We start from the raw sequence: 27327 nt of genomic DNA, 5'->3' as shown, positions 1-27327 counted from the left end.
GGAAGAGCCTATCCTGGGGGGGCTCCTGCTATGCCTGCTATCAGACTTTAGACCAATTCCCCCTCTCCCTGTCTCTGGTCCTCCGTCTGTCTTTTTGTCATCCCATCTTCTCTGACTTTTCTTCGGTCTTACTCTTTCTCTCTCACCTTGCCTCTCCCTTTTTCTTTCTGTTCTCTCTATTCCTCCCTCTCTTTTTGTCATATTATCTCGTTCACTCTATCACTTTCTCTCTGTCTGTATCCCTCTGGTTCCCCCCCCCCATCTCTATGCCTCTTCTCCCTCTTGGTGTACACTGTTTCCCCTCTGCCTTCCCATGCTGGTGCTCTTTGCCCAACAGGCTGCCAAACTCCCCATGTCCATTATCATCGTGGGCGTTGGCCAGGCTGAGTTTGATGGTAAGACCCAGTTGCTTTCCTTTTCCTTCTTCCCCTCCTATCATTCTATGCTTCCCTAGGGGCGCCGTGGTACCCATGGGGCTTATGCCAACTGCTCCTCCTGAGGGGGAGGGGGGAGGGAGAGAGGTGGAGTGTGTGAGAGAGAGAGAGAGAGAGAGAGAGAGAGAGAGAGAGAGAGAGAGAGAGAGAGAGAGAGAGAGAGAGAGGAGGTTGTGTATGGGGGGGTGGGAAAGACAGGGAGAGGAAAAAAGAATGTGTGTGTGAGGGTTGAAGAAGGGAGAGTATGTGAGGAAAGAAAAAGCTTATAAGAGAGAGCTTGTGTGAGAGAGCTTGAAGAGAGAAAGAGAAGCCTGTGAGAGAAAAACAGAGCTGAGAAAAATTATGTGTGAGAAGAGATGGGGGGGGGGGAGAGAAAGAAGAGAGTGTGTATGAGAGGAAAGAGAAATGAGTGTGTGTGTGTGTGTGTGTGTGTTTGCACTGCACACACAGTGCATGCATGCATGTAAGAATGTGAGAATGAGGAAGAACAGGAACAGAGAGATCACCACTAGTTGTGTACGTGTCAGCTTGTGCTGACTGGCCACATCCACCTCTCTGCACCACCACTGATGGGTGATGTGATCCTTGGACAAATCATTTCACCTTTTGCTGACTCAGTTTCCTTATCTGTAAAATGCAGATTAAAAACCCCTGCTCTGCCTATCTCCCAGGGGTATTGGGAGGATCAATTGATCCATGTAAAGCCCTGGGTAACTGCAAAGTGCTACATAGGTGTCAACTGTGATTTTCATAATTTTCGTGACCATCATCATCATCCTGAGGGAGGACAAAATTTAAACACTTAAAGGAGGTATGGGGACATTTGCTCCCTCCCCTACCCCCCAATCACTCTAAAACAAACCTCTCCAGATGGACAGGATGACCCTTCAGGTCCCTTCTGGCTCTCAATGTATGTTTCTGTGAATCCAAGTGAATTTTGCAAACCCTAGATACATTTACATTCTTCAAACACGTTTTTAAGGTTGGCATAAAGGTATCTGGTTTCTTGGAGTAAATGAGTTTCAATCAGGATTTGGAAATAGGAGAGGGGCTCAGGTTGGTGGAGAGAGCTGGAAGGCTGCGGAGGGAGAACAAACTTGGGCTTCTAAGAATGACATGCAAAGGCAGGAATGGGAAAATTCACATTCAGGGGACAAGGGACAAGTAATTTATAGGGCTTGGATCTAAAGCTGGAAGAGAACTGAGGTCAAGTCATCTAGACCACTCCCCTCATTTTACAAATGAGGAAACTGAGACTGAGGGAACTTAAGTGACTTGCCCATGTACCTTAAGACTCAGAGGCAGAATTTGAACTCTTACACTTTTACATATTGTAAACACTATGTAAATGTTAGCTATGATTGTGATTATGATTATTACCTGCTGCCTCCTGTGTGCATTGCTAGAGTAGAAAACCTACACTGGGAAGTAATGAAGTAATGAAGTAATGAAATGAGACGTGTGTAAGTTGGCAAGTGATACACATACATACATGTATACATACATATGCACACATGTAAATCTGTGTGTATATTATGCACACATACATGTATATGCGTATGTGTGTACATATGGGTATGTGTGTGTACCTGCATATGTGCATGTGTGTGTGTGTGTGGCTGTCCCTAGTGGCAGGTGAGTACACAGAATAATATTTGTAAAAGGCAGAAGGTATGGAGTAGTTCCCAATGTCTGAATATCCTCACAGTTCTTGTGTATTGGCCTGGGGCATGCAAAGCTCTCAGAGTCATGCTTCAGCTGCCTTCCCTCATTGCCTACCCCCAACTCCCCAAATCCCACTCCCCTCACTCGACTTTGAAGACCTGAGGGAAGAGGAGAGGGTTGGCAGTGTGCTATCAAGGAAAGACTTCTGATCAGGAATTCTAGAAACTCCAGTTCTCATTGTAGCTCTTCCCTTTGCCGTGAGAACTTGGGCTAGTCAATTCCCTTCACTGAACCTCAGTTTCCTCCCCTGTAAAATGAGGAACTAAACTCCTTCTCTGATTCCTGGTCCTGGCATAGGAGGTGACCCTGCATTCTCAAAGGCTTGAACAGGCCCTGGAAGGTTGGCTTTAGGCAGTGGCCCTATGAGAGGCTGTATATCTGTTGCCCAGGGACCAGCCTGAAAGGATAGAGAGGCTGACTCCTCACCAGGGTAGCTTCTAGGTGACCAGTTATGGCAACCCTCAAGGCCCTCAGCTAAATTGCAGGGAGATAGTGATTTCTGTCAGTGGTGAGAGAAGCCACCCTGGCCAAACCACAAATCCTTGTGATTATAGTTCTATGTGAAAGAAAAATGAAAGGTTGGACTGGGTTAGGGGCTTCCAACATTTCCCTCTTTGCATCCCTTGACTTTCAGTAGAGCTTCCTATACTTCAATATAAAAGGAAATAAAGTCCAGAGTTTACTATAAATGTACCCAAAAGAAATAAATAAAATAAAAAGATTGTCTTTTTCCTAAAGAAAACATTATTCAGTACACAGGAACATTTGTCCACTAGCACTAGTATTTTAAACGATTTCCATAGGATAATAGAACTATTTACCAAATATTCCCTAGACCCTCTTAACAAGCTTTTCTGTAGTCAGAGGGTAGGTTGGGGGCCCCCAGACTACATTGTCTCTAAGGCCATATCTAACACTGACATTCTATGGATCTGTGATTGGGGGAAGTCCCTCCAGGCAGAACCCATACTGTGGTTAGGTCAGGCCCATAGCCGATTAACCTTTCATGATCTTTCTGGTACAGCCATGGTTGAGCTGGACGGTGACGACATCCGGATCTCCTCCAGGGGGAAGTTAGCAGAGCGTGACATTGTCCAGGTAACTGCCCAAAGGCCCCACATCCCTGATGTTACCCAGCCTGCCTGTCCCTCGTCTCCCTCAACGAATACGATCCCCTCCTCTCTCCTATGGGGGCTTCACTGGGGAGTGCAAAGAAAGCATAGTGCCAGTCACACAGTGGACATTCTAGCTATTTATTGATCGAATAATTGACTGGTTTATTAGGCACCTACCAGTGTATAGAATATTGTACCAGAAGCTCTGGGGAGTGTAAATATTACAAAGGTAATAGCAGACACGGTCCCTGACCTCTAGGAAGCTTGTTATCACCACAGCAAGGGAGATGACACAGGGAAAGTGAACTGTGAGAGCTGAGGAGCCTGGACTTCTTTTTCACCCTTAGGCTAAGGCAGCAGAGAGAGCCTAAGCCTCTGAGCTGGTGTTCTTAATCTGGCCCTTAGACACCATCCCTTGTACTGAGTGTGTTGATAGGATGGAAAGCAAGAGACCTCATTGTGGCACAGCAGTGTAGCTCCAGAGAATCTGGTGACCTGAGTGGCTTTTCTTATGTGTCTCTATCTGTGTTCCCCTGGGTTGTGTATTTCTCTGGGAAAGGCTTCTGTATTAAAAATAGCTGGCTGGGGGCAGCTAGGTGGCGCAGTGGATAGAGCACTGGCCCTGGAGTCAGGAATACCTGAGTTCAAATCCGGCCTCAGACCTTAACACTTACTAGCTGTGTGACCCTAGGCAAGTCACTTAACCCCAATTGCCTCACTAAAAAAAAAAAAAAATAGCTGGGTGGCTCAAAGGATAGAGCACTTGGCCTGGAGTCAGGAAGATCTGAATTCAAATCCAGCCTCAGACACTTACTAGTGTGTGTGACCCTGGGCAAAGCACTTAACTCTGTTTGGCTTAATCCACTGGAGATGGAAATGACAAACCACACCAGTGTCTTTGCCAAGAAAACCCCATGGACAGTATTGGCATCCATGGCGTCACAGTCAGACATGATAAACAACAACAATAAATAGGGAACTGCTGAAGGTGCTTGAGCAAGGCAGTGACAGGATGAAAAGGATAAATGAGAGGTACAAGGGATTGGAAAAAGGAGGCTAACTGGGCAGAAATTGCAGGAGTCTAGTGGTGAAGAGATGAAGATGGCACGTGACTATGGACACAAGAGCAGAAAGGGCAATGAGAGATGTTGCAGAGAAAGAGACAGAAATTGGGAATCCCCCTTGCTGGTGGTCTTTAAGCAAAGACTGGAGGATGCTTGTGGGTGATGTTGGAGGGGGGCTCTTAGTCCCATACAGGGGCCCACAGGTGGCCTTTGAGAGCCCTTCCAACATTGATGTTCTGTGGTGAGTGGGTCCCTTTTTGTTGTTGTTCAGTCATTTCAGTCCTGTCTGACTCTTCCTGACCCCATTTGGGGTTTTCTCAGCAAAGATACTGGAGTGCTTTGCCATTTCCTTCTCCAGTTCATTTTACAGATGAGGAAACTGAGGCCAACAAGGTGAAGTGACTTGTCCAGGGTCACACAGTTAGTAAGTGTCTGAGGCCAGATTTGAACTCAGGAAGACACGTCTTCCTGACTTCAGGCCTGGTATTTTGCCCTAATTGAGTCCCTGAATTAGAAATGGTTCCAGAAGTTTAGGGTCTTAAAGTAACAGGGGCAGTGGTGTAGTCATGGAGAAATAAAGAGAAGACAACCGATTTGATGGGGAAAAGGGAGACTGGTGGTGATCATTCCACATCTAAGATCTTGGTTAAATCTATAAATGGAGCTCTCTTACAAGTCCCTGAAGTGAGGAGGCTAGAAAGAGGTCAGGGCTGGATATATAAATAACAAGGAATTATCCACATTGAGCTGGTAATTGGAACCACAAAAGGGTCAGTATCAGCCTAGAGGAAGAGGAGCACCAGGCCTGGGATGGAGTCTTAGGGAACAGCAGCCAGTAAGAGAGACAGAAGGAATAGATAGCTAGAGATGGGAGGGGAGATGGAGTAAAAGGGTGTTCTGGAGGAAGGCAGGTTTAATTCATCTGGCAGTGGTATCAGAGGCAGTGGAGGGGATGCGGTATCCCTAGAGAATGGGTCCTTGCTAAAAGCCTAGGCCAGGGCCCTTCAGAGCTATAACTCTATGGCCAAAATCTCCAATGTTCCTTTTAAGAATGATGACGGTACTTTGAACAGGATGTGCCATAAACTCCATTCAAAAGAGCTGTCATAGCCACATGAACTCAAAAGAACTCTTAAGTAGTTGCAGTCGTACTAAATTCTGACCATATGAGAGGTCCCGACACCCTTGGGAGGTGTGGCCTTAAGCCCAGTCTGTGCCTGTTTCCCTTGTCTGGGTTGGGGGATTGGATTGGATGGAAGATGCTGTGAGCGACTTGGTCTGATGACCTTCCTCTGTTTCCCCAGTTTGTGCCATTCCGGGACTACGTGGACCGAACGGGGAATCATGTGCTAAGCATGGCTCGCCTGGCCAGGGACGTCCTGGCTGAGATCCCTGACCAGCTGGTATCCTACATGAAAGCACAGGGCATCCGTCCCCGCCCACCCCCGGGACCTCCTGCCCACACCCCATCTCGGTCTCCTCCGAACACTCCCCCTGCCTCCCCTATGCACACAAACATCTAAGGATGGGGCATGGGCAGGGTGGGAAGAGAGGCGGACTCCCTGGGGCATGTGCCTGCACACACACACACACACACACACACACACACACACACACACACACACACACACACACCGCTGAGGTTCAAATTCCAGCTCTGTCATTTACTGGTGTGACCTTTAGCAAGTCACTCACCCCAGGGAGGGTGGGGGTTGGGGCGGCTCAGTTTTCTCATTTGTAAACTGAGGGGTTGGGCTAGGTCATCTCCAAGGCCCTTTCCCACAATACCCAATGATCCACAATGGCCAGAGGGGGTGGAGTCCAGGGGATGAGCCCGGGACCCCCTAGGAGAACCCCATCACCAAGCCTCTGGCTCTGCCAGAATCCCTGGCCTCCCATCTTGCAGGGGCCCAGCACCAGCCCAGCTGGCCTCCCCACCCAAAGCCCCGACTCTTCCCTCCATTTCTCCTCACCCACCCCCTAGCCAGTGTCACAAACATCTGGACCTCCAGAGGAGTGAAACAAGGAAGAGGGAGTGACTGGGGATGGAGGGGGGCAGGCAATGGAATACAGAATAATTGGGAGACCCAGTGGCTTAGCATAGAGAACCAGTGAGGCTTGAAGCACCAAAGCAGTGCCCTGCCCCCCAGGGCTGCGTCCCTGGGCTCAAGTCTGCGCCCTCCAGAGTCCCTGGGCGCTCTGCCTCCCATCTCCCTCGCCCAGTGAGATGCGGTGATTTGAGGGTAGACCTTTCCTCTCAAGGACAGAGGACATCAAGCCTTTCCCTTCCCCCACAAAGGATTTCCCAGGAGCTCCATCCTTGGGCTGGCGCTGAGCCAATCAGATGGGGAGCTTCTGCCAACCCCCACCTGCTGGCTTACCTCCTGACCCAGCCCCTGAGGGGGACAGGAGGAGGGAGGGGCTCAGAAACCTTTCCACACTCTCCTCTCTTTGGCGTCTTTCCTGGCCAGCCTGAGCTTCAGGAGGGTGTGAAAGAATCTGCCGGCCAGGGTGCAGCGGAAGGCAGGGAGGGGCTGTGGGGCAGCCCACACTCCGCACTGTGCGAGGTGGACCTTCTGACAAAAGTGTGCTATAAACAAGAGAGGTTGTCGGGCACACCCTTCCACCTCCCCTGGTAACCTGAGTCCTCCTTGCTACCCACATACCTGTCCTGCCTCCCATTTCCCTTGTTAAGACATTAGGTATGATAAGGGGATATTTGCATGCTATTGGGGGGGGGTCACTGAAGACCTCCAAACCAGACCCAAAGAAATGAATCTCTAATAGTGGAATTCCAGATCCTGGAAAGGACAGATCCTAGCTGAGGTCCCTGACCAGCTGGTATCTGACATGAAAGTAGGTTATAGATGCAGCAAAATTTATGCCTCCCTCTTCTGTGCCCCTAAAAACCTCTTTTCCTAGATCCCAGGCCAAGCAAATTCCCCTCACTCGAGTAATGTCTTGTCAGTAGTGCCAGATGTGGACCCCTTTGAGTATGAAGAACCCCAGTTGTGTCCAATTCTAACTCCAGTAATAGAAGTGGGCCCCACAGTTCCAGACACAGCCCTCCAGTGCAAGGGCTATCTTTGCCCCAATCTGGGAAGGTGTTCTTGCTGGGTGACAGGTGAACAGGTGACGGAAAGAGGCTGGCTCCCCACATGCCCACCCTTGACCCCCAAGTAGGTAGTTGGTGATGCATGCCAGTCTATCCAGCTGCATGGGGCTGCCCGTGCCCACCGAAGGACACTCAGCTTCCCTCAGTTCCCCTTTTGAGATCCACCCCTGTCCATCCAGCTTCCAAGTAATACATCTATGCCCTCCCTGGGGCTGCCTACTGGGCCCTGGTTCAGCTCTGTTCCTCTTTGTTCTGTGCATGATGGTTGTATTTCTACCCCATGTTGTCCTTTGCTGGAGTCTTTGGTGGGAGCTGCTATGTATTGACACTGCCTTAAACTGAAATAAATTGGGTCCTTTTACTAAAAGCAGCAGCCCCCACTTTTCTTCTGTTCTGTGGGAATCTCTCTGGGGCCTGTAGCCAACATGGATTAAGCCCTAGCTGAGTCATAATTGTGGTAAGTGCCTGAGCCAGATTTGAACTCAGGATGATGAGTTTTCCCACTCCACCCCCAGGGCTCGAACTATGCCGCCCCCTAGCTGCCACCTTAAAACTCCTACCTTCTTTCAAAACTCAGCTTAAGGGAGGCCTCCTTTCTACCAATCTACCTTACATTTATTTAATTTATATATGTGTGTGTGTGTGTGTGTGTGTGTGTGTGTGTATTTGTGTATGTGTGGACCTGTTCTTTCTCCCTATAGAAAGGAAGCTCCTTCAGCATAAATATTTCCTTTTATCTTTGTATCCCCAGAACCTAGCTGCATGTTTGGTATACAGCAGGCACTTAACAATGGCTTGCTTTTTAAAAAGTAAATTAAGTTTTTATGAACAAAATTCATTTTCTCTCCTCACCTGCCCTCCTCTTGAAAGGAGAAAAAAAAAACCTTGTAACAAACATAGTGGAGCAAAACAAATTTCTATTTTGGCCATCTCAAAAATATATCTCTTGTTCTGAGTCCATCTGATGGGAGATGGGTAGCATGCTTCATCACTGGCCCTCTAAAGCAGTTTGAATCCAGCCTCAGACACTAACTAGCTGTGGGACCTTGGGCAAGTCACTAAACCTCTGTTTGCCTCAGTTTCCTCATCTGGGGTTCGAATGAGATACTATTTGTACAGTACTAAGCACAGTGCCTGGTATGTAATTGGCATTATATAAATGCTAGCTAGTCTCATTACATTATTGTTATTTGTTTCTTGATTGGCTATGTCCCGGAGAGGCTGATTCAGATGACTTCAAAAGCCACTTTCCAATTTTGTGGGCTTATAAATTAGGTGGTATGTTATAGTGAAAAAAGCAACAGATTTGGAGTCAGAAGCCCTGGATTCTAATCCTGGTTCTGCTACTGACTGCCAGTGTAACCTTTCCCCCATGGGCTTCAATTTCCTCATCTGTAAAATGTGGAAATTGATTCCTATGGGTGGATCTTTAACATCCCGACCAGCTGTAAATCCTGTAAGTTGTGTAAGTCCTCACAGTAAAGTTGGTGACGAAGCAGGAACCTGTCCTTGGGTCTCTCGTCTCTCCATCTTGCCCTGTTTCAATCGTCCAAGCTCCTCCACTGCCTTCTCATTATCCTCATTTGAAAGATTAAGTGAGATCTGTACAAAAATCCTCATTTTACAGGTGAAATTAGGTCACAGAGTATCAGAACCATGACAGACCTCAAGGAAAAGGAGGAGGGAAGTGCTGCATGCCGACAGGGCTGGTGAGTTCAGTGGTTAGAGCATAGTGCTGATGAAGGCGGGGCTGTGGGATCCACCTCCTGTGGGGGCCAGTTAGGTTGGCTCTGTTCCCAGGCCATTGGCAGCAAACAGCCGTAAACCTTCCCCCCCCCATCCCCCAGCCAGCTGTCTCACAAATGTGTCCGGCAGGTCACAGGAGGCCCCACTTGGGAATGTGACTGGTTCAGGGCAGACTTGTCCATCCCCAAAGCTAGAGAAACAGCCCTGAGCATATGCCCTGATGATGCCCCTATCGGCTTTCTTGGACCAACAACCTCAGTCCCATCCTTTTCCTTCTCTGAATTGAGAACTGCTTGAAAAATTGGAGTTCCCTCTCAGGAGGGAGAACTTTAGGGTGATGAGTAGTGGGATAAAGTGGGGTGGGGGTGGGGAGGAACAACACTGGAATTAGCCTGAGAGCCCTAGCTCAAACCCCAGGTCTTCTATTTACTTCGAAGGTGACCTTGGCCTGATCCCTTCACTCCTCCACAACTGGGACTCAGTTTCTTCATCTGTCAAATGAAATTATTGGATTAGATGATCTCTCTAAGGATTTTTCCTGTTCCAAATACTGTAAGGCCAGGCAGAAAGGCCAGAGAGGAGACCGAGAGAGGAAGGAAACAGGAGGAGAAAGGGGAAGAGGGGGAAAGGGGAAAACCCAGGCTGGAGATTGGGGAAATAAGAGTCAGGACCTACACTCTTCTCCTGATGCCCTCCATGACACGGAAGCTTTGTCACTGGTGTACCAAGCAGAAAGGGCCTGGCTCTGGACTGTGTGTGTGGAGGGGGAGGGAAGGAAGGGGGATTCAAACACCATCCTAGCTAATCAACCAGCAAATATTTACCAAGTGCCTCTGATATGGCAGCTAGCTAGGGGTTCAGATTCAAAAGCAGCGACAGCCCCTGCCCTCAAGAAGCTTGCGTTTTCCTGGAAGGTTACCTGTAAATAAACCTGGGCTATAAACAAATGAACAAACGAACAAATGAAGGAAGGAAGGAAGGAAGGAAGGAAGGAAGGAAGGAAGGAAGGAAGGAAGGAAGGAAGGAAGGAAGGAAGGAAGGAAGGAAGGAAGGAAGGAAGGAAGGAAGGAAGAAAGGAAGGAAGGAAGGAAGGAATGTTGAGTAATTGAGTAATTGGGGCATGGGCAGAGGACCTTCACTGGGGGAAACAGGAATAACTTTTTGAAGGAGGTGGCACTTGAACAGAGGCTTGAAACTAGAACTAGAAGCAGCTGGTGGTGACTCAGTGAACAGAGCTCTGGACCTGGAGTCAGGAAGACCTGAGTTCAAATCCAGATAACCTAAATAGCTTGGTTGAGGTAGAGCAAACTGGCTCTTGGTGGGGTGTTGATGATTGTCTTGGCTGAGAAGTTCAGCTTTCTAGAACTAATCCAAGGGAATCTTGTTTTGAGCTCAAGGCTTCCTTTCATCTTTTTTTTTTTAATTTATTTAAGTGCAGGAAACTTATGGTGATGAAACTCCCTCTACCAAAGATCGGCAACTGATGAAATTCAGTGACTTGCCCAGGGTCACACATCCAGGATGTGTTAAAGGCAAGACACAAACTCAGGTCTTCCTGACTCTAAGGCCAGCTTTCTGTCTATTGTACCTCTCATCAGGGGTGCTACATCCAGCTGGAAATATTATAAGAGGCTATGTCACTCAACTCCTTAATTTTACAGAAGAGGAAATTGAGGCCCCCGAGGGACAAAGTGACTTGCCCAAGGTCACATAGGTCACTTCAGTCGTGTCTGATTCTTCGTGACCTCATTTTGGGGTTGTCTTGGCAAAGATATTGGAATGGTTTGTCATTTCCCTCTCCAGTTCATTTTATAGAAGAAGAAACTGAGGCAAACATGGTCAAATGACTTGCCCAGAGTCACACAGCTAGGAAGTTTCTGAGGCTGTCTTTGAACTCAGGTCTTCCTGACTCCAGATCCAGTGCTCTATACACTGCACCACCTACCTGACCCTGGTCATACAACTGTCAAAGGTCAGATTTATAGTAGGTGCTTAATAAATGCACATTAATTGCCAATGTCACCTAGACAGGAAGTGGTTGAGTGGAGGAGATTTGAATTCTCCATTTCTTGATTCTAGAAATCATCAATGCTCTGGCCACCAGTAGCACAAACCAGGGAGACCCATCCTTAAGAAAGCCAGTATTAGGGTATGCTCACTGACATTACAATGGGATTTTTCCTCCCACAGAATTCTGGTAAATAATAGCTCCTGCCACCAACATCCCTAAAGTGAAGGAACAGAGGAGGGAGGAGGAACACTTTAGGTGAGAATTCTAGCGAGTTCCTGCCAATCACATAGGAATCAAAACTAAAGATCTGATAACACGAGAATGAGAATCCCGTGTGTGAACACTTGGCACGCCTGTGCTTTTTTCTCTTTTCTACTCCCCCTGCTACCCCATCTAGGCTCCCACTCCCTCTTGCCCGACTATTGCAGTAGCCTGCCTGCCTTAGCATCTTTCTGGGAAGTCATGGCATAGCTAGATTAATCTCCACAGTGCACAGATCTGATCATGCCTCTCCTCTTCAAAACCCTTCAATAATTTTCTGTTATCCACCCGTTAAAGTCTAGACTCCATAATGTAGCATTCAATGTCCTCTTTAAGAGAGTGAAAACAGATCAGGAGAGAATAGGAAGGAATGGATTGGAGGGAAGCATAATAGTTTGAAATGAAACAGAATCCTTCAAACTGAGATCTACCTATAGCTACTTCTTTTTTGTCTACTTATATGAACTGATGTAAAGTGAAGCGAGCAGTAGCAGGAGAACATCGTACACAGTAACAGCAACGTTGTAACAACTATCAACTGGGACTTAGCTACCCTGATCAATACAATGATCCAAGACAATTTCAAAGGACATGTGATGAAAGATACCATCCACTTCCAGAGACAGAACTAACAAACTCTGAGTTCAGATTGAAGCATTCTTTTTAAACTTTTTTTTAAGTTGTGTGTGTGTGTTAGGCTAATATGGAAATATGTTTTGCATGACTTCACATGAATAATCAATAACATATTGCTTGCCATCTCAAAAGGTGGGGTAGACATGGAAGGAGAAAATTGGAAACCCAAATTTTAAAAAAATTAATATTAAAATTCTCTACATGAATTTGGGAAATATTTAGCAAGATAAATAAAAATATTTTGGGGGAAGCTAGGTGGCACAGTGGATAAAGCACCAGCCCTGCATTCAGGAGGACCTGAGTTCAAATCCGGCCTCAGACATTAGCTGTGTGACTCTGGGCAAGTCACTTAACCCCCATTGTCCCTAAAAAAATTTTTTTTAAATACCATTGTTTTATATATATATAGGTGAGGCAATTGGGGTTAAGTGACTTGCCCAGGGTCACACAGCTAGTAAGTGTCAAGTGTCTGAGGTCGGATTTGAACTCAGGTCCTCCTGAATCCAGGGCTGGTGCTCTATCCACTGCGCCACCTGGTTGCCCCTTATATATATATATATATATATATATATATATATTTCAAAGAGAATCTTTCTTGCCTAGGAAGCTCAGAAACCTGGACCCATGGATAAATCCCAAACTCCTTAGCTGGGGTTTCCTGGCTGTACATAATGGAATGGGATGAAGTCCTGTGGTGCCAGGCACCATTTACAGATCTCTCCTTGGCTCTAGCACCCCTTGCCTATTCCTATTCCACCCTGCAAGCTAAGAAAAGGGAATGCAGAAAAGGGGAAGAGAGCATGTCTGAAATTAATTAGTCAAGACAAGCTATTCCATTTTTTATTTTATTTTTGTTCCTTTATTGGGGGAAGGGGATAGAGTGCTGGCAAAGGAGTTAAGAAGACCTGGGTTGAATCTTGCCTCTGACACATACTGGTGGTGTGACCCTGAACAAATCACTTGGTGACAAGTCACTCAGCACCCCAGGAAAATCTCTGAGATTATATACATTGCAGAGGTTCTAATATGCTATCTGCATTGATAGAGGGAGTTTTCACATCAGGAGTCCCCTACACTGATGAGAGCACAGGTCTGGTTAACTACCAAAGAAATGGAGGGAAGGAGAATATGTTGGGAGATTTATGAGGCCAGGTCATGGAAGAAGAAGAAAAAACAATGCAACCTTTTTTTCTTCCTCTGGGTGCCATCAGCTCCTGCTCTGTACCTGAGAAATTTCTCCTTAGCCTTTCATTCTTCCTTCCCTTCATCCCCTTATATACCCTACTTTGTCCCATTACCCTCTCCCTGGACCCAATTCCCGACCCTGGTTCTCACTTCCCTCCCTCTGGTTTCTTTGGCCCCATCTTTTCACATGTCCTTTATAGTCTTCAACTTTACCTTCACCAATCAGTTGTCTCTCCCCCGGACCCCTCATCTTCTACCCTATTTTCTCCATTTGGGTATCTACTGCATGAGAAAAAGCAAGATAGAAAAGAAAGCTCCCTGCCCTGGGACTCGGGATACATTCTAGGTACTATATATACTCCTGTGTCCACTACTAACTTGCTGTGTGCCATTGGGCAAGTCATTTCCCCTTTCCCTGGCCTCAGCTGTCAAATCTTTAAATCGAAGGGTCAGATTAGATGCCCATAAGTGTCCTGACTCCAAGTCCAATGTCCTATTCATGATACCATGCCCCCAAAGACCCCTTCCAACTCCCTAACACTCAGTTTTTTCTTTACATTATTTATTTTTGCTTTATGGACTAAAACAAGCATTTCCATAACATAATACAAACAAAATGATGATTGCACATGAAATAGCAAATCTACTGTGTACAACTTGCTATTCCTTTTAAATACACAAAGTTATCATGTAAATTTCCTTCTCCCTTCTTTTCTCTCCCCCACCCCACAGATGGCTACCATTAGACACAAATATATGTAAAATTATTCTATACTTATTTCTATTTATCACTTCTTTCTCTGGATGCACATAGCATCTTCATATGTTCTTTATAGTTAATATGGGTATTTATACAAGTCAAAATGACTTATTCATTCAAAGTCATTCTTAAAACAATATTGCTGTTACTGTATACAATGTTCTCTCGGTCCTGTTCATTTTGATCTTCATTATTTCATGCAAGTCTTTCCATGTTTTTCTATCATTGAGCTCATCATCTCTTGTAGCACAGTAGTACACCACAACTTGTTCAGCCATTCCCCAATTGATGGACATCCCTGCAATTTCCAGTTCTTTGCCACCCCCAAGAGAGCTGCTATAAACATTTTAGAACATATAGGTTTTTTTTCCTTTTTCCCTAATCATCTCTGGAATTAGACCTAGTAGTGGTATTGCTGGGTCAAAGGCAGTTTAATAATTCTTTGGGTATGATTCCAGTTTGCTCTCCAAAATGGTTGGATCAGTTCAGAATTCCACCAATAATGAGTAAATGTCCCAATTTTTTCACATCTCCTCCAACATTTGTCACTTTCCTCTTCAATCGTTTTAGCCAATTTGATAGATGTAAAATGATATCTCAAGGTTGTTTTAATTTTCATTTCTCTAATCAATAATGATCTAGGGTGGGGGCGGCTAGATAGCACAGTGGATAAAGCACCAGCCCTGGGTTCAGGAGTACCTGAGTTCAAATCCGGCCTCTGACACTTGACACTTACTAGCTGTGTGACCCTGGGCAAGTCACTTAACCCCCATTGCCCTGCAAAAAAATAAATAATAATGATCTACGGCATTTTTTCATATGACTACAAATTATTTTGAGTTCTTCATTGGAAAACTGCCTGGTCATATCCTTTGACCATTTATCAATGGGGGAATGACTCATATTCTTAGGTTTTTATTAGTTTATTATTCTAAACCTCTCAGCTCTCCATCTTGCCCCCTAACATCAGGCAGGAGTCCCCCATAGGCTCCCTGGGGCTCCCACCCTCCCACTTTCACCTCCCTGGACATCTTGCACCATCCCACCATGTCTTAGGACTGCCCTTTCCTGAGTGGAGCAGCAGAAGAGGTCCTTGAGCCCTGCCTGGAACTGTCTTGAGAGGCAGAAACAAAGAATTGGGCTGACGGCACAATTGGAATAGGCCAGGATGGTACAGAGGCTGGTGGCCACAAAGACCGTGAAGGTATCAGGAAGGTCCCCTGAGGCAGCCACGTAGCCCAGCACAGAACAGGGTCCCCACATCAGTACAAAGACAACCAGCACCACCAGGATGAGGCCTGTGGCTTCTCGGTGCTGTCGGACATCCCGTGGGACCTGGAGCCACTCCCCGCTCCATAAGAGCCAACCCAGGTGAGTGAAACTAAGCACCAGCATCAGAGCAAAAGGCAGGAAGGCCAGGGCCCCGAGGAGGGTGAAATAGCAGGAGGTCTGTGCAGGGCCCAGGAGCATCAGGCAGGAGTGGATGAGCTTGGATTCTGTTCCCACAGCCGCCTCCTCCCCGACTTCCTTCACCTCTTCCACCACTTTCTGGTACAGCCAGTTGGGCAGAGACACAGAGAAACCCAAGATCCACATGGTCAAGCAGAGCAATAGCTGAGCTCCCCTGCCAGCTGGGAAGGCCACGGCGGGGAAGGCCACGGCGGCATGGCGTAGGAGGGCAGTGGCCACCATGCTGTAGAAGGTGCAGAACATGGTGCCCATGTTGAAGCTCTGGCTGGTGGTACAGACGGAGGGGCCCAGCCACCAGTCCTCCTGGAGGAAGGTCAACAGCAGAACGGGGACCACATAAACCAGGAAGACCAGATCTGAGAGAGTGATGTTCACCATGAGGCTATTGGTCAGAGCCAGGAGAGGGCCCGGGGCCTGGCCCCTCGAGCCAGAACCCCTGCCCAAGATAATCAGCATCAGCCCATTGGCCAGCAGCCCTACCAGCAGGATGAGGCCGCAGAGGGTGGCAAAGACGGGACGAAGTCGGGACTCAGGCAGGCTGTAGTGGTTGTCATTCATGGTGGCATTGAGTCTTGGAGTGAATTCCATCCTTCTGTTCCAATCACACAATGATAGGTTAGGAGATTGTCCTAAAGCCCAGTGAGCAGAAATTACAGAGGATCATAGAGTGAAGAGCTCGAAGGGGATTGAAAGATCTCCTACTCTAATCTCCCCATTTTCCAGATGAGGAAATGGAGAGAAGTGACTTACCCAAGGTCATGGAACTAGTTTTTGTCAGAACTGAGATTATTACCCTGACTTCCAGGTCCTTCCACTCCTCCACACTGTCCCTTACGGCACATCCCTAACCTGAAGGGTCTCCCCTAAATTAGACAAGCCCCCTCCTTAAATCTCATACAGACACTCAGTTCCCTGAGGCTGGACTAGATTAACTCTATTAATAGTACCAGGTACATAAGGGCAGCCGGGTGGTGCAGTGAATAGAACTCAGGGCTTGGAGTCAGGAAGACCTGAGTTCAAGTCCAGCCTCAAGCACTTATTGGTTCTCTAGGTAGGAAGCTAGTTAGCTAGAGGCTCTTTGCAGCCTGGGCCTATCCTTCCATCCTAGCTTTATTACACATGACTCTCTTCATATAATTTATGTTCCAGCCACACTTGACCTTTCTTGCTGTAGCTCAGATATTCCCCCATCTCTATGTCTTTGCATCAGACATCACCCTTATGTAGAATGCCCTGTCTCTTCAGCTCTGCCTCTTAGAATTCTGGGCTTCCTTCCAGAAAGAATTCAAGGGCTGCCTTTTGCCTGAGGCCTTTCTCAGTTCCCCCACCCCCCCCTTGTCCCCAACTGCCAGTGCTCTGCCCTCCCACCAAGGTATTCTGGGTCTGGTTTGTACGTGTTTTATAAACACTTTTACAGGGTGTCCCAAAAGTCTTTGTGCAGTTTTAAGCTTTAATAGCTATTAAAGTTAAGCTTTAAACACTGCCCTGAGGCTCTCGGGACTCCCTGTATATTTACATCTTGTCTCCCTGATTAGAATGTCAGCACCTTAAGAATAGGGACTGCCTTGCTTGCTTTTATTCTTATCTCTCATACCTGGCATAGTCAGTGTCTGGCACACAGTAAGTGCTAAATAAATGCTCGTTGGTTGATTGATCAAAATCATTTAGATCCTGGACTAGATTGAGGTACTAGGCATCTGGAGGAGAAGGGAGGAATGGAGAGACATCATGAGAGAGAAGTCATTCTTGCCCACCCTCCCCTATACCATTTCATTCCACTTTCACTTTACAGATAAAGAAACTGAGGCCCAGAGAGGGGAAATAACTTTGAGGGTCAAAGAGCAAGTTAGTGCTCCTTCTACCACAAAGGGTTGCCTCCCTGAGCTGGAAGAGACTTGGAAAGGTCAACAGATCCAGTCCCCTGCCTTCAGACAGGGTGGTCAATTAGCAACAAAACAGAACCCATCTAGAGGAGGATAACCAAAGTGTTGAGCACCTGGGGAAAGTGCCACAGATGGAAGGATAGGCCCAGGCTGCTAAGAGCCTCTAGCTAACTAGCTTCCTACCTAGAGAACCAATAAGTGCTTGAGGCTGGACTTGAACTCAGGTCTTCCTGACTCCAAGCCCTGAGTTGTAGGAACCAGGTTGTTTAGCCTGGAGAGAGAAAAAAAAGGCCATTTTCTTTTTTCTTTCTTTCTTTTTTTTTTTTTTTTTTTGCGGGGCAATGGGGGTTAAGTGACTTGCCCAGGTTCACACAGCTAGTAAGTGTCAAGTGTCTGAGGCTGGATTTGAACTCAGGTCCTCCTGAATCCAGGGCTGGTGCTTTATCCACTGTACCACCTAGCTGTCCCCACCCCTTGGCTTTCAATAAAGCTTCCGATAGCTCCTTTCTCACTGACAGGAGGGAAAACCTTTATAGACAAAACTTGGAACATCAGAAAAGGAAGAGAATAAGCTTTTATTAATCACCTACTATGTGCTAAGCACTTACAAATATTATCCTATTTGAGGACCTTATTTGATCTTCATAACAACCCCATGAGGTAGGTGCTATTATTATCCCCATTTCACAGGTGAAGAAACTGAATCAGACAACGGTTAAGTAAGTGACTTTATCACACAACCAGTAAGTGTCTGAGACTAGATTTGAACTCAGAACTTTCTAACTTCAGGACTAGCACTCTATCCACTGTGCCAAATAGCTGTCCCTGTGACACTATAAGTAACTATCCAGGTGACCTTGCACAATTCAATTTCTTCATTCCTCACTCCTCTTTCACCCATACCTAAGTCTGTTGGTTTCCCTTGCTTTCTTCTTTTTCTCTATAACCTGTTCCCATTTCCCTTTCCTAGTCTTTCTAATCACCATCCCTCCCTCAAATTGAGCTCTGACTTTCTATTCTCTAAACAGCCTATAGAGAAGTGCTTCATTCCCAACCAAGTCTTCTTTAGCCAACTTGTCCTAGGGCCTCCTGAAAATCAGGAAGCTCATCCCACGATTTCACTGGAATCTCTCATGCTACTTACTATACACCCTGCCTGTTGCTCCTGATCCCTGTTGGCTCACCTTTGGGGGTCCTGGCTCACTCCATCCACTCCTTAAAGACTGGAGACGAAGATGGCAGCTCTTCCACTGGTCAGCTCTAGGCTGAGAGAAAACATGAAGATAAACTAAGCCAGAAGGGGGTGGTCCCAGGGGCCAAGACTGATGAGAGGACTGTCATAACCTGCGTGTGCCTCCTCTAAATCACACCTTGCCAACTCTGCCTCATTAACACATGCATCCATGCATCCCATAGGGCTGAGATGTCCACACCACCCCCAGCCCCAGCCCACAAGCCCTGAGAGATGTAGAGAATGGTTGTTGGCAAAACTATATGCAATCAGCACTCGACAATTCCAGCTGACACCCCCTCCTCTCTCTGTCTCTGTCTCCCCCTTTCACTCTCACTCCCTCCCCTTCCTTCTTCCTCCTTTTCTTTCTGTCTCTCTCTCCCTTGTCTCTCTGTCTCTGTCTCCTTCCTCCATTTAATCTTTCCCTGTCTCTTCCTCCCCACTCTCTCTCTCCTTCTCTATCTTTCTCTGTCTCCCCTTCCACTCCCTTTCTCTTTCTGTCTCTTCCCCTCTTTCTGTCTCTCTGTCTCTCTCTCCCTCCCTCCCCTCTCTTTCTGTCTGTGTCTCTGTGTGTCTGTCTCTGCCGCCTTCCCCTTCTATCTGTCTGTCTTTCTCTCCCTACCCTCTCTCCTTTTCTATCTTTCTCTCTGTCTCTATCTCCCTTCCACTCCATCTCTCTTTCTGTTTGTCTCTCTTTCCCGCTTTCTGTCTCTGTCTCTTTCTCTCCCTCCCTCTCCTCTATTTCTGTCTCTGACTCCCTCCATTCCCCCTCTCTCTTTCCCTCCCCCCTCTTTCTTTCTGTCTTGCCCTCTGTCTCTGTCCCTCCCTTCCTCCTCTCCCCTTTCTCTAGAAAAAGCTCAGAGAGAGGTAAAGAGAGGGTGGGGAGAGGACCACGTAGGAGGCCTGGTAGAACAGAAAGAGCGTTGGGTCAGCTTTTTTGTTCTGGGATTTAGCAACCAGGGTGACTTGGGCTTAGTCACTTCTTAGTCACTTAGTCACTTCTGCTCTCCAGGCTCATCTGTAAAATGAGGGACTGGGATCGATGCTCTTTAAAACCTCTTCCAGGGGCAGCTAGGTGGCGCAGTGGATAGAGCACCGGCTCTGGAGTCAGGAGCACCTGAGTTCAAATCCGACCTCAGACACTTAACACTTACTAGCTGTGTGACCCTGGGCAAGTCACTTAACCCCAATTGCCTCACTTTAAAAAAAAAAAACAAACCTCTTCCAGCTAACTGTGATGTAGGCATAAGTGCATCAGCTTAGACAATCCTAGCCTGAAAAGCTAGAAGAGATATAGGCCAACCCCCTCATTTTACAGATGAGAAAACTGAGGCCAAGAGAGGTCCAAGGTCACATGGAAAGTAAATGGGAAGATTTGAACCTAGGTCATCCAACTGTTGCAGGGCAGCTAGGTGGCACAGTGTGGCACTGTGCCTGGAATCAGGCACTTCCTGAGTTCAAATCTGGCCTACCTGTGTAACTCTGGGCAAGTCACTTAACTTTGTTTGTTTCGATTTCCTCATCTGTAAAATGAGCCTTAGACACTTTTTAGCTGTGTAACCCTGGGCAAGTCACTTCACCCTGCTTGTCTCAGTTTCCTCATCTATTAGATAAGCTGGAGAAGGAAATGAAAAACCACTCCAGTATCTCTGTCAAGAAAACCTCAAATGGAATCCCGAAGAGTCGGACTTGACTGAAAATGACTGAATGACAACATCTAACTGTAAAGCCAGTGTTCTTTCCACTGTGTCATAGTGAAGGGTGGGAGCCTGGAGGAGCTGGGTAATGAAGGAAGTGAGTGGCCAAAAGACAGACCCCTGGGTTTATGAGAAATATAACCCAAACAGGACCCCTAGCAGGAGGAAAAGGCTTTTTTTTTTTTTTTTTTTTTTGTGAAAGGCAATTGAGCGTCATTGAAAGTGAAATGAGGATCTAAATGTGAATCCAGCCTCTTCCACTTACTTGCTGTGTGACCTGGGTCAACTGATTACATCTCTCTGGGCCTTATTTTCCTTCTTTGTAAACTGCTTCTTCCTCTGGATTTCCCTACTTTGCAAGCTGAGAGTCACCCTCCCCTCTTCCCTCTCCTGTATCCACTTATATTCAATCAGTTGCCGGGTCTTGTTGATTCTTCATTCACAACACTTCTCATCTTCTTCCATTTCCCTCTTTCAGTCCTTTATCACTCCTTGACTCTGTTTGTCACAATAACTTCCTGATTCCCACTTCCAGTCTCTTCCCATCTCCCCACACAGCTACCCAATCCACATTGATAAAACACAGTTCTGAGGGTGTCCACCACTTATTAAACAATTTCCCATGACTTCCTATTGCTTTTGAGATAAAAAACAATAAGGCACTCCACAGTATGGATCTCACCTACTTTTCCAGTCTTCTTTCAAACTACTCACCTTTCCAAGTCAACTATCCTGCCAGCTAATCCAATCTGTCCATGACATTCCATCTCCCAACTCCATGTGGGTCTCCCATGCCCGGAAGGCACTCTTCTCTTACATACCTTGTGTAACCTCTAGCTGCCTTCAAAGTATAACTTCTTCAGGTGCCACCTCTTACATGAAGCCTTCCCTGATTCCCTCAGCTGTGGGTATCTTCTCCCACTTGAGATTACTTTGACAATATTTTATATTTACTCACTAGTCTACCCATTGTATTCACACAATAGAATACAGTAAGTTCCTTAAGGGCAGAGACTCTCATTTTTAAATTTCTAATTCCTGTACCCAGAAGAATGCATTGCACAAAGCAGACCCTTTATAAATCTTTGTTGAATTGAACTGAATTGGTTGGACTGTTCTTGTTCAGTCAAATTCAGTCATGTACAATTCTTCATGACCCCATTTGGGGTTTTCTTGGCAAAGGTACTGGGCTGGTTTGTCATTTTCTTCTCCAGCTCATTTTACAGATGAGAAAATTGAGGCAACCAGGGTTAAATGACTCGCTCAGGGTCACACAGCTAGTAAGTATCAGAGGCCAGATTTGAACCTATGAAGAAGGATCTTCTTGACTCCAGGCCTGGCACTCTATCCACTGTGCCACTCAGTATGTTAGACTAGATAATCCCTAAAATGCCTCTTAGCTCTACCTTTTAGGATTCTATAATAAGGCCCTGGATTCAACACTGACATTTCCTGGTTGTATGACTATGGGTAAGTCATTTAACCTTTGAGTTTCAGTTTTCTTATGCACAAAAATAACTGAGGCAGGGGCAGCTAGGTGGCGCAGTGGATAGAGCACTGGCCCTGGATTCAGGAGGACCTGAGTTCAAATCCGGCCTCAGACACTTAACACTTACTAGCTGTGTGATCCTGGGCAAGTCACTTAACCCCAACTGCCCAGCCAAAAAAAAAATAATAACTGAGGCAGCCAGGTAATACAGTGGATAGAATGCCAGACTTGGAGTTAGGAAGACCTGAGTCCAAATCTAGCCTCAGTCACGTATTAGCTCTGTTACCTTGGAAAAGACGCTTAAACCCTGTTTTACTTTCCTCATCTATAAAATGGCATTAATAATAGCACCTACCTCCCAGGGTTCTATCGAAGATAAAATGAGATAATATTGGTAAAGTGCTTTGCAAAGATTCATATGCTATCTAAACACTGATAATTATTAAAATCAATTAAAAAATAACCTCTAGTCTCTCCCTATTGTCTCCAGGATTAAATATAAATAAAGGATTTTATATAAATAGAAAGTGTATATGTAAACATGAGTATATTTATATATATTAAATATTTTGTTGTCATTGTTTGGTCATTTCAGTCATGTCTGACTCTTTGTGACCCCATCTGGAGTTTTCTTGGCAAAGATACTGGAGAAGTTTGCCATTTCCTTCTTCAGCTCATTTGACAGATGAAGAAACTGAGGCAAACAGTGACTTGCCTAGGGTCACACAACTAGTAAGTATCTGAGGTCAGATTTGAATTCAGGAAGATGAATCTTCCTTATTTCCAAGCCCAGTGTTCTATCTGCTGTACCACCTAGCTACCCCATATTAAACAGATATTTCCATAAATATTAAGTCCTTTATTTATATTTGATCCTGGAGATATTGGAGGTTTGGGGTTTTTTGATGGGAGGGAGAGTCAGTCAGTCACTAAGCATATACTAAGCTCTTTCTCTGTGCCAGACACTGTGCTAAACACAGGCAGAAAACATAGTCCCTTCCCTCAAAGAGCTCACACTATCATGATTGACATGGTCAAATCTTTCACTTTAGAAAAATCCCTGTGGCATCTGTGTGGAAACCTACTTGGGGCTATTGAAATAGTCCACATGCCTGCCTGGGTGTCTTAGCCTACAGGCGACCAGTCTGATCCCTAAATACCAGGAGAGGTTTGAAGCAGCCCTGAAGGCATGTGTACTTGACTCTGGGCTCCTGTCTCCCTCTGTAACACTTTGTTCCTAAAGGCCTCCAGGACCCCCACATCTGATAAACCGAATCAGTGAACAGAAATCACACATGACAGTTTCCCAACCATGCCCTATCATCACTGTGATTCGAGGTAGTGAGCGAAGCCATTTGCTTTCCTTAGTCTCACTAAGTCCGTGACCTCCAACAGCTCGGTCAGTCACTCCTAGCCTACAGAAGCTTGAAGGTTAGATAATAGAAGTGAGGGAGAGTAAATAATCAAGGATGACTCTGCGTTTTTGAATCTGGAAGGATGGTGGTGCCCACAGCAGGCACAGAGATGTTGGCAGGAGCAGGGCAGGGTGTCAAAATGAGTTCCATTTTGGACATGTTGACTGTGAGGTCTCTATGGGACATCTGGTCAGATTTCCAACAGGCAGTTAGTAATGTGGGAGTGGGGGCAGCTAGGTGGCACAGTGGATAGAACACTGGCCCTGGATTCAGGAGGACCTGAGTTCAAATCCGGCCTCAGACGCTTAACACTTGCTAGCTGTGTGACCCTGGGCAAGTCACTTAACCCCAATTGCCTCACAAAAAAAGAAAAGAAAAGAAAAAATGAGTAATGTGGGAGTGGAGCTCAAGAGACGAAGGCAAGGTATATAAACCCCAGAGTCATCTGTACAGACTGATCATCAAAATTGTGAGCACTGACAAGCTCACCAAGAGAGTGTAAAGATAAGAAGAGCATTAAGGAAAAAGTTTTGAAGGACACCCATGGTTGGGGAAGAATACATGGGTGTGGAACTAAAAATTGACATCCCACTTTATTTTGTATTTTTGTTGTTGAGTTATTTTTCAGTCATGTCCAACTCTTCATGACCCATTTGGAGTTTTCTGGGCAAAGATAACAAACAGAGTGGTCTGCCTTTTTCTTTGCCAACTTATTTTCCAGATGAGAGAACTGAGGCAATCAGGGTTAAATGACTTGCCTGAGGGTCACATGACTAGGTAGTGTCTAAGGCCATATTTGAACTGAGGAAGATGAGTTTTCCTGATTCCAGATCTGGTACTCTATCCACTGCACCATCTGGCTTCCCCATTATTCTATTAAGGCTTAATAAATTTACAATTAATGATCAAGTTGCTATGTATCTTCTAATATGTAAGCTTGAACTCCTTCTGAACTTCCTAAACCTGTAGCTCTAAGTTCTGCTCAGGAATTTCCAACCACAAAATTCTCTAGTCTATATTCTCATCTTTCAAAAGTTGCTAGCATGTTAACCAAAAGTGCCCTGTTCTCCCTCAGAGATTGCCAACCATAGGACTTTCCACAGCATGTTAGTCCACCTGGTGATAAACTGATATAATTTGGGGTTAATGACTTCAGCACTAACTGATCAGAAGTGAGATACACCTTTGTTATGCCAGATTGATGTCACTGTCTATTTTTTTCTCTCTGTATTACTATAAAAGAACTGCCCCGGTTGTCAACTGTATCCTTGGCTGCTGGGGAGCCTTGGATCCCTTTTATTGGCCATTGCTGATCTTGATAATAAATTGAACATGCTCAGAACTTTATTGCCTCGGTTTCTTTTTAGCACAGATTTTTTTATCATGACAGGATTAGGATCTAGCAAAGGAAATTGAGAAAGAGCCATCAGAAAAGTCAGAAGAGAACCAGGAGAGAGCAGTCACAAAAACCCAGGGAGGAAAGAAAATCTAGTAGGAGTAGGTGATCAGTAGTATTAAATAATATGTAGAGGTCAAGGAGCACTAAAACTCAAAAAGGCCAGTACATTTATCAGTTAAAAGATATAGCACCCCATTAACGCTTGACCACCCTGAATGCTACCTTAGGTTTGAAGCTCATTGAGGGTATGAGCTAGCATCTACTTAAATCCTCATGAGCCCAACCAATGCTTTAACTTTTTAAAAACACAATGACTGATAATAACTATTTCTTTTTTAAAATTTATTCATTCATTCATTTATTTACTGCGGGGCAATGACAGTTAAGTAACTTGCCCAGGGTCACACAGCTAGTGTCAAGTGTCTGAGGTTGGGTTTGAACTCAGGTCCTCCTGAATCCAGGGCTGGTGCTTTATCCACTGTGCCACCTAACTGCCCCCCAATGCATTGACTTTTAACCAGAAAGAATATATTAGTTCAATGCAAAAGACATTTAATTAAATGGCATAGAAAGATAAGTGATGAAAAAATTTCCTTCAGGCAAAATAGAGGTACACTCTTCTACTGGTTACCACACCATCAGTGATGAAATAGAAATGTTCAGAGTATGCATGACCAAGGAACAGACATAGAGACAAACCTTTAGGAATAGACATATATGGAAAAGATGTGCGTGTGACCAGGGCAACTCTCACCCCTGGAGCTATAGAACCTTCAATGTCCTCTGGTGATGTCATGCTTTTTGCTATATGTTGAGTCATCTTTGCTGAGTAAGTCGTGTCTCTGCTAAATATGGTGTCTTCACTCTCTGCTGGGCATCTCTTTGGTTGTAGTGGTCCCAGAGCTGTTCACTGATACATATGTTGATCTTTAGAGTCTTAAGGACCATCTGCTGCTCTCTGTTACTATCTTCTGGGGTTTAGCAACTAATAAGCCTCTCCCTAGTAAGGGAGAGTGAAAATTCCAGTCCAGTAGCCAAAAGCCCCCAACAAAACCCAAACCCTGCAAAATGCTCCAAACTAGAATTGAGATTAAGTGATACTGGGGCAGCTAGATGACACTGTGGATAAAGCACCAGCCCTGGATTCAAGAGGACCTGAGTCCAATCCAGCTTCAGACACTTGACACTTACTAGCTGTGTGACCCTGGGCAAGTCACTTAACCCTAATTCTCATACACACACACACACACACACACACACACACACACACACACACACACACACACACACACACACCCATTAATGGAAATAAGTCACTAGAATTAAGGTGGACTGGGAAAGGTTTCCTGTCAAAGGTGAGATTTTAGTTGAGACTTGAAGGAAACCAGGAGGTAGAGATGAGGAGGGAAAGTATTCCAGGCATGGGGGATAACCAGAGAAAATGTTGTCAGAAGATAAAGTGTCTGGGTCAAGGGGCAGCAAAGAGGCAAGTGTCATTGGATAGAAGGGTGTGTATGTTTGTGTAAGGGGTGGGTGTCCTGGGGTATAAAGTTTAAGAAGACTGGAAAGGTGGGAGGGGGCAGGTTATCATAACCTATATCTAATAAATACATATTATATGTAATATCATAAAGGGTTTTGAAAGCTAGAGGATTTTATATTTGATCCTAGAGGTGGTAGATAAGGAGCCGCTGAAGTTTACTGAAGAGGAAGTCAAAAAAATGGTCCTGTTTTTTAGGAAAATCACTTTGCTGAGTGGAAGATGAACTGGAGTGAAAAGAGACTTATGGGGGGCAGCTAAATGGCACAGTGGTAAAGCACCGGCCCTGGATTCAGGAGTACCTGAGTTCAAATCCGGCCTCAGACACTTGACACTTACTAGCTGTGTGACCCTGGGCAAGTCACTTAACCCTCATCGCCCTGCAAAAAAAAAAAAAAAAAAAGGTGAATAAAAAAAAAAGAAAAGAAAAGAGACTTATGGCAGGGACACTAGCTATTGCAATAGTCCAGGCATGAGGTGATGAGGACCTGCACCAAGGTGGGAGCAAGATCAGAGGAGAAAAGAAGGTATTGGTTTGACTGTGAAAGGTTGATCACTGAGGATATGGATGGGTCAGGTTGAAGGGTGATTATTTTTGTTGCTATTTCTTTTAAGAATAAGGAAGACAGGGCAGCTAGGTGGCACAGTGGATAGAGCACCGGCCCTGGAGTCAGGAGGACCTGAGTTCAAATCCGGCCTCAGACACTTAACTAACACACTTACTAGCTGTGTGACCCTGGGCAAGTCACTTAACCCCAATTGCCTCACTTAAAAAAAAAAAGAATAAGGAAGACTTGGATATGTTTGTAGATAATAGGGAAGAAGTCAGTAGATATGGAGAGATATGACTGGGGGAGGGCAGGGGAAGGAGTCTTGGGTAATGACTGAAGAGGTTGTAATCAAGAGTTCAAGAACAGATGCTGTTCTTGATGGGAAGAAGGGCCAACTCTTTGCCAGCAACTGGCACAAAGGAGGAAAGAATATAGATATATATATTCGCCCATATTTCTGACTTTTTCAGAGGTGAGGTCAAGTCAACAAGGATTTCTCAAATGCTTACTATGTGCCAGGCACTGTGCTAAGCAGGTGAAGTCCTATCCTGAGAGGGAGTGGGGCAAGGCAGGATAGCCTAAGTGGAGAAAAAGCAGACT

General features: G+C 45.7%; 2 protein-coding genes across 2 annotated transcripts in view; one reads left to right on the top strand and one right to left on the bottom strand.

Moving 5' to 3' along the window:
- CPNE5 (copine 5) overlaps positions 1-7920 on the top strand; it is a 212276-nt gene extending 204356 nt beyond the window's left edge. Inside the window, exons 19-21 of the mRNA XM_043963252.1 lie at positions 338-395; positions 3184-3257; positions 5643-7920. Coding sequence (XP_043819187.1) covers positions 338-395; positions 3184-3257; positions 5643-5861 — 351 coding nt within the window. The 3' untranslated portion in view covers positions 5862-7920. The remainder of the gene's footprint in view (positions 1-337; positions 396-3183; positions 3258-5642) is intronic.
- A 7098-nt stretch (positions 7921-15018) lies between these two features.
- On the bottom strand, positions 15019-16080 carry LOC122754976 (allatostatin-A receptor-like). The gene has a single exon (XM_044003398.1). The coding sequence runs from the start codon at positions 16078-16080 to the stop codon at positions 15019-15021; it is 1062 nt and encodes a 353-aa protein (XP_043859333.1).
- Positions 16081-27327: the final 11247 nt, after the last annotated feature.

This window comes from Dromiciops gliroides, chromosome 4, assembly GCF_019393635.1.
Source record: "Dromiciops gliroides isolate mDroGli1 chromosome 4, mDroGli1.pri, whole genome shotgun sequence".
Taxonomy (NCBI): domain Eukaryota; kingdom Metazoa; phylum Chordata; class Mammalia; order Microbiotheria; family Microbiotheriidae; genus Dromiciops; species Dromiciops gliroides.
This window is presented reverse-complemented; position numbering and strand designations above follow the sequence as displayed.

Bases quoted from the DNA above. Each gene is read 5' to 3' on its own strand.
- LOC122754976 (XM_044003398.1), bottom strand. From the start codon at position 16,080: ATGAATGACAACCACTACAGCCTGCCTGAGTCCCGACTTCGTCCCGTC.